This window comes from Rattus norvegicus, chromosome 14, assembly GCF_036323735.1.
Source record: "Rattus norvegicus strain BN/NHsdMcwi chromosome 14, GRCr8, whole genome shotgun sequence".
Taxonomy (NCBI): domain Eukaryota; kingdom Metazoa; phylum Chordata; class Mammalia; order Rodentia; family Muridae; genus Rattus; species Rattus norvegicus.
In genome coordinates this window covers 14,563,385-14,570,595 of record NC_086032.1, presented here as the reverse complement: position 1 = coordinate 14,570,595, position 7,211 = coordinate 14,563,385, and the positions used below count along the sequence as shown (strand labels likewise).

Sequence of the window (7,211 nt, the reverse complement as noted above, 5' to 3'; positions counted from 1 at the left end):
TAACTGGGGAATACTGAATGGCGCTGAAGCACTTAGAAGAAGGTTAAAAATCCTCAGTAATCAAGTAAATGGAAATACAAACAACTCTGAGATTTCATCACCCTACAATCAGAGTGGTTAAGTTGAAAACTCAGGTTACAAGAGATGCTGGCCAGGATGTGGAGACAAAGGAACCGTCCTCCAATCTTGGTGGGACCGCAAGCTGGTAGAAGCACTCTGGAAATAAGTTTGGAAGTTCCTTAGAAATGTGGACACAATACTCCCTTATAACACAGCAATACTATTCCTGGGTTCATTCCCAAAGCTTGCTCCAACCTAGAACAAGGACATTTCTACCTCTATGCTCGTAGCAGCCTTATTCATACTAGCGAGAAGCTGGAAAGTACCCAGATGTCTTTCAACAGAGGAATGTATGGAGAAAATGTGGTACGTTTACTCAAGGGAGTATATCTCAACTATTTAAAAGAAGGACTTTATGAAATTCATAGGCAAACACGACTAGAAAACATCATCATGAGTGAGATAACCCAAATAGTTCTTGATAGCGTTTCTATAGCTCTTAATCCTCCCTTATGGCCCACCACACATCAGAGATAGAGAACAAGAAAGGATAACGTGAACATGGACCAATTTAGAAAGGTTCAATTTTTCTTTTATTATACTTTAGTCTTACATTTACAGTCCAGTCACCATCCCCATGCCATTCCACACTCATCCCAGAACACCTCCCACCTCCCAGTGTCCAAAGAGCTGTTCCCCAATACCTCTCCCCACCCACCAGACCTCCCCACTCCCTGAGGCCTCAAGTCTCCCTCGGCTAAGTTGCATCTATTCTATGGGACCTGAAAAGGCAGTCCTCTTGAGTATATGTGTTGGAGAACTCCTCTCAGAAGATATATGCTGTCTGGTTGGATGCTTGTTCTCAAAGATCTTGAGGATCCAGGTTAGTTGAGTCTTTTTGTCTTCCCGAGGGGCTCCATGCTTCTCAGATACTCCAGCTTCTATTTAATTCAACCACATTTGTCTATGACTTCTGTCCAATGGTTGTGTGGAAGTATATACAGATGAATTCATAAGCTCCTGGTTGGGCCTCACAGAATGCTGCCATTCGAGTCTCTTCTCTGTAAGCAGGCCAATAGTTGTTTCCATGGAGCAGCCACACTCTGTTTGTCCAGAAAGTGGCAGCTCAGTTCACAGGGTAGCACAGCATCTCAGTACACCAGCAAACACTTCAGGGATACAGCAGCAGTCCAATTTGGTAGAGTCAGGATAGCAGTCAAGGACCAGCAGCTGTGGCAGAAACCAGCAGTGACAGCCAGACCTCAGGCTAAGCATGCCTCAGCAAGAGGAAAAAAGTCCAGGAGAGGTTCTAAGCTGTGCTTCTCTCAGTGAATGGAAGACCACTGAAGAAGAAACAAGACCCTCAAGTTCTATTTATATCCTCCATATATCACCTGTGCTCAACAGGTCTAGCCTCAGCACATCTGTCAGCTGACACCACTCTGCAAATCAGCTCAAGCCCACAGAAGCTGCAAGAGCACACCCAGAATGTTTTGTAAGACGTGTCTCCATGGAAATCAGGAAAATGTAGCTCAACGAAGCAATGCAAGAAAGACAGATGAGTCCATGCATTTCGTTTGCCTGGATCCTTTCATCAACATCACTCATCACTTTTGTTGCTGAATTTCCCTGAACATTCTCCCTCCCATGGTTGCTTCAGCTGTACCTTTCTTTCACCTCTCTTTACCACCGAGCCCAGCCAAAGGACATTCCAAATCCCTTAAGATTCTACTTCAGTGAGTAGCATTCTTCAGTCTCTTTCGGGGAGTACTCATTTCCCCATTCGTGGATTGAGCATCTCATGTTGTACACAGCACATATCCCCTTCCCTTTTGTTTTCCAATGAACATAACACTGGTTTTCTTCACATTATGGCACTTCCCGCATTTGGCAGTTCCAACCTCGCACCCAGGGCTCCCGTTGTCCCTGGGCCCTCAGGCCAGCTTGCAGCAAATCACCAGGACATAGAGGGCACTCAGGTCTCTCAAGTAGGGATGAGCCGCCAGAATCTGGTCGAACATCAGGTTTTGCTCAGGGTCAGGGAAGACCATTCACAAAGGCCACCCTCAGAGCGCTTTTCTCTGCAGAATCCTGGTCCTGGGTGGAGCACCAGGGCTTGCTTGGGCTCCCTGGGTATTGTGGCTCTGGATGGTATGGCCAAATGTGCGCACATCTGGCTGGGCATCGAGTTTTGGAGGCGTGTGTAGAAGAAAAGCCTCCCTTTGAAGAAATTCTTTGAGCCGAGGTCCATGTCTTCCCAGAGGTTCGTCAGGAACCATAAATTTGTCCCCCACAAAGCTGTACTGAAGCAGCCTTCTTGAGATAATTTCTCTCCAGGACACGGACTTGGTCACAAACTCTCTCAAGTTGTCATTGGTTACAATGATGCCACCAGTCTTTTCTGCTAAGTGGAGCAGGAACCTGTCGTCATGAGAAGCAATTCTCTGCCCAAGGTTCGTCCGGGAAGGAGTGAAAGCTAATAGCCCAAACTCCCGGAGCTGACTTAAGAAGTGCTGTTCTGTGGCATCAGGATGCCGACTGGTTCTCCAGTGTGGGACAAACACAGTGATGTTTCTGTGGCCGAGCTTCCAAAAATATTCAACTGCAATGGCTATGCCACGGCAACTAAAGAACTTGTTCAGACCATGGGCCATTGCAACATTACTGCCATCTATAACAATATGCTTCAGATCTTCTCTCGCTGGTTCATTTCTTAAGTCCAGCTGGTATGGTATTTTCAGAATATCTTGAAATCTTTGATCCCGGGTAATGGAGGAATAGATGTGATCGAAGCGTCGGGCCAATCTTTCATCAGTATGTGATGTTAAGTGCTGGGGCAGCAGCGCTGGGTCCATTTGGGGAGCCTTTGTCTTGAGGTGAGGAGAGCTGCAAGAGCGAGTAGGCTCTGCACAGTCCGGCTTCCTATTATTCGGACCTGAAATTCCTGTTTGCTCTTGCAAACCATTTTCAGGCCTCTGTTCCCGGGCCGCTGGGAAAGATAGTGCAGATGGTGAACCTGCCTCAGTAAGGTCCGTAAGAGGTGGTGCTTTATGTTCAATGGGCTGTCTGTCTTCAGCCTCGATTTTATCAGGCACCACAGGTTCACAATTAAGCACTTCCTGATCTCTTGCTTCCTCTGCCGTTGGTCTTTCAAGCCTTTGTAATATCATGGCTAGTTTTGCCCCTAGCACACCTATTTCTTGTTGTTGCCCAGCTAGCTTTGCAACCTTTTTTGAGAGAATTTCTAGTTGTAGATGTCTATTTTTCAGTTCTTCTAAGAGGAAATATATGAAGATTGCAACTGTAAATTGGTAGACGGTTATGCCCGAAATCAAACATGCAATCAGCAAAGTCAAGGCTTTCTCAACTATCTTCTGGTAGTCTCCAATCTTTACACTTGTGTGTGAGGGATCAGCACTGGAATTTTCCATTGGTAATGCAGTCAAAGTCTGCCTATACAAGGAAAAGTGTCTTTTCTGTTGACTTGGTAACGCTTACCTTGTCAGAGTCCTCTGATCTGTGCCTTGCTATGGCCTTGAGTCTCCAGTGGTTCAAGAGTTGCAGAATGTCTCTGGGTCCCCTGCAGAACTTGAGGAAATGATTCTTCCTCTGGAGACAACCTTGGTGAATTTCTCTTCTGGAGCTTTCTCTCAGAGGACCTGTGGGCTGTCTTGGTGGATAATCACTTTGGGTTTGCCCCCCGATGTAAACCGCCCATATAAACCAGATGTACCTTTTAATTGCCAGAAGAAATTGTAGTCTCACCGGCTTAATTTTGAATAAGTTCCTGTTCTTCCTGAATTCTGGTAGACTGGTTCAATTCCAACACCTGTCCAAGATGACTGATTCAACCCGGCCTCTCCAACCTTCACAGGGCTTTGCTCAAAATAATTCTGTCTATTGTTCTGACCTTCTGACTTCTTCTTATCCTCTGCGTTGAATGGTCTATGTACACACTCACAATGGAGCTCAGTGCACTCCAATGAGCTCAGCTAATGCACTACCAACTGCAGGCAACTCTGCTAATGGACAAAAAGTCTCCCTTCTTTTGCTGTGCTTATATAGCAGAGGTGGGTGTATCCAATCTCTGACACACCCTCTGTACTCTGATTGAACAATTTGTCTGCCTTCTAGTAGGATTAGCTTTATTGGGATTAAAGGCGTGTATGAAGGGTGTCTAGAAGGATCACACTGACCTTGCAATTCCCTTGATGTGATTAGAGCAGGCACTTTCCTGGATCAATTTACCTCCACAATTGGGGCAGAGGGGTTGGCAGTCATTTGTTTATCTTGACTTGTTGCATGCTTTGTTGGGCAAAGAGGCTTTATGCCCAACACACACAGAAATCAAATACAATCCCATCAAATCAATGCTAGACATCGAAATACAAGAGGAAAAAGAAAGATTGTATTTGAGTTCTACCCTGCCACAGTCGACAGTGAATGAATATTCCCACACACTTGATCTCAGCCCATATGATACAGACCAGCCCAAGGCACACAGCGCCCTGGCTACCACTGCACAGCAGTGTCTCAGGATATGTGGTAGTAATGTGAACCCCCAAAATGGTGTGTTTACCAAAAAGGACTGTTTGTAGTTGAAGTGTTTCTCCTTCATAGCACACGCCTTTAAACCCTCTGCATGGACTATAGATGTGCTCTTTTTATACAGCTGGGTTAGAAAGAGTGACCAGTGTTTGAAAGGGAAGGTATATTTGAAAAGTAGACTGTGTGATAAATCACAGAAAGATGTGGAGAAAGCACTTTGGAGGAATGTAAATGAGATAAGACACACTTTTGCCAAGAGGGTTTTGTAGGGACTGGTTGATTAGATGTGGAGGTAGGCAGGGAGAAGTCCAAATGACCTAGTGAATGCAGGAAGAGGAAGAAGAATGAGGAGGAGGAGAAGCACAAGAAGGAGAATGAGGACAAGGAGGACGAAGAAAAGGAGGAGGCAGAGAAGAAGAATATTTGATCATAATGTCATGTTACAGGGAGGGGCCATTTCAGCATCAAATCCCCCATTGTCAGGAGTCTCATCTGTGCTTGCCCACAGATCGCCTTGTGTCTTCCCACTTGTTCCAGTAGGCTCCCAGGCCCAGAGATTTCCCATTACCAATACATGTCTCTCTATCTCCATGATCCCATACCCTGCCTTACCTGATGACCAACTCAGAACCCTCTGTCCATCTACCCTCAACCTCTATTTTATTTCTCCTTCTGAGAAGGGTTCAATACTTCTCCAACTTTTCTCTGTGTTGTGCGGCTTTGGAGGTTTTTTGTATCCTGTTCACTTTATCTTGTATTTTACAGGTAATATCCATTACAGGTGAATAGATACCACATAAGTTATTTGTGTCTGTTTGTTCTCACTCATGATCAATTAGAATTACACCTGATTTCTCAACAGAGGCCCTGAAACACAGAAATTGCTGGGCATGTGTTTTACAGACATTATACAATACAACTGCTAACTTACACTAATATACCCAGCAAAACTTTCATTCTCGATTAAGGAAGGAAAGTAGATTCCCATGACCAATTCTAATATAAACTTTGACTTCCACACACAGCCCTACAAAGATATTAGAAAGAAACCTGCAACTGGAGGAGGATGACTATATTCAAGAAAATGGGGTAGATAATTTCACAGCAGCAAAAAGAAAAGTGGAAAACAAACACACAAACACAGGCCCCACCTCCCACTCCCACACACACACTGCTGCCACCACCAAAATCATCAGCACCACAACAGTTATCTAAATTACCAAAATTAACCATTATTAGATATTAACATCTTTCAACATCGAAGGACTCAACTCCAACCTAACAGGCAAAAGATAATACAATGGATGCAAAAGAAATTCTTCAATCTGCTACACACAAGAAACATACCTCAGCAACAAAGGCAGTTGCAGCTTTGGAATAAAGCCCTGAATTTAAAATTCCAAGCAATCTGACACATCCAAAAAGCTGGAGCAGACATTTTAATGTCGAGGAAAATAGAATTTCTACCACGTTGAGTCAAAAGACATGGTGAGGGAGATATTATACCCATCAAAGATAAACGCACCAAAATTATATCTTGATTGTGAACATTCCTGCTGCAAACACTAGCACACTCAGAACCATAAAAGAAACATTATTCGAGCTTGAATTTTTAGGGAAAACCACACATTAATAGTAGGAGATCTCAGGACCACACCCTACCAAATTATTATAAATTTACAAGAATATTTTCCTTCTATTCCTTTGCATCTTCACGAATGTAAAACATTCGCGTTTGGTTGGTATGCTTGTAGTTTTAAAGAACCCATGCATCCATATCATTGGAAAGTTTAGTCTCACTGAAGGGTAATTCCACTACAGTGTATAAGAAATGTGTTGCTGCTTCAAAATAAGAAGGTAGAAACTATCCCCCATGACCTCAAGCTCTATTGCAGTGCAATAGAGATAAAGAGTGCCCAGTACAAGGAAAGGCGAGAGGATCAAGGGAACAGAATTGAAGATCCGGGAATGAACCCACACACCTAAGGTCACTTGACCTTGACAAAGGAGCTAAAATCACCCGATAGAAAAAAGACCTAATTTTCAAGAAATGGTGCTCTTTCCAGTGGAGATCCCCTTGTGGAGGAATGGAAATTGATACATTCTCAGCACCTTGTACAAAGCTCAACTCCAAGTAGATCAAAGACCACCATGTAAAACCAGATACACTGAAACTAAAAGAAGAGAATGTGGGTCAGATCCTGGAACTGAGAGGCAAAGGGGAAAGAAAGTCACTTGAGCAGAAGGCAAATGGTTTATGCTCTAAGATCAAAAAGGAAAAGAAAAATTCAAACAAATACCAAATCAAAAAAGAAAGAAAATCCCAAACAATAAAAAATGAAAACAGGGCTGGGGATTTAGCTCAGTGGTAGAGCGCTTACCTAGGAAGCGCAAGGTCCTGGGTTCGGTCCCCAGCTCCGAAAAAAAGAACCAAAAAAAAAAAAAAAAAGAAAACAAAAATAACCAACGGACAAAAAGAACAAAGCAAAAAATGGTACCACATGAATGTGGAAAGATCCTGTAAGTAATATGGCCGTGTAAATAGGACAAAACAGAGACCAAGTGAACTGGGAAAGAAAGATCTTACCAACCCTCCATCCAAT

The 7,211-nt window shown here is 43.7% G+C and overlaps 1 protein-coding gene across 1 annotated transcript; it reads right to left on the bottom strand.

Annotated features, from left to right (window-relative positions):
- Nucleotides 1-2,126: 2,126 nt before the first annotated feature.
- Nucleotides 2,127-3,230, bottom strand: LOC120096720 (NEDD4-binding protein 1-like). Its single transcript, XM_039092910.2, has 2 exons — nucleotides 2,695-3,230; nucleotides 2,127-2,481 (listed from the first exon to the last, which is right to left on the bottom strand). The coding sequence occupies exons 1-2, from the start codon at nucleotides 3,228-3,230 to the stop codon at nucleotides 2,127-2,129; spliced, it is 891 nt and encodes a 296-aa protein (XP_038948838.2).
- Nucleotides 3,231-7,211: the final 3,981 nt, after the last annotated feature.

Excerpts from the sequence above, each read along its gene's own strand:
- LOC120096720 (XM_039092910.2), bottom strand. The coding sequence starts at position 3,230 with ATGATATTACAAAGGCTTGAAAGACCAACGGCAGAGGAAGCAAGAGAT. Across the intron at positions 2,482-2,694 it reads ATGGCCCATGGTCTGAACAA|GTTCCTGCTCCACTTAGCAG; the intron begins GTTCTTTAGTTG and ends TCATGACGACAG.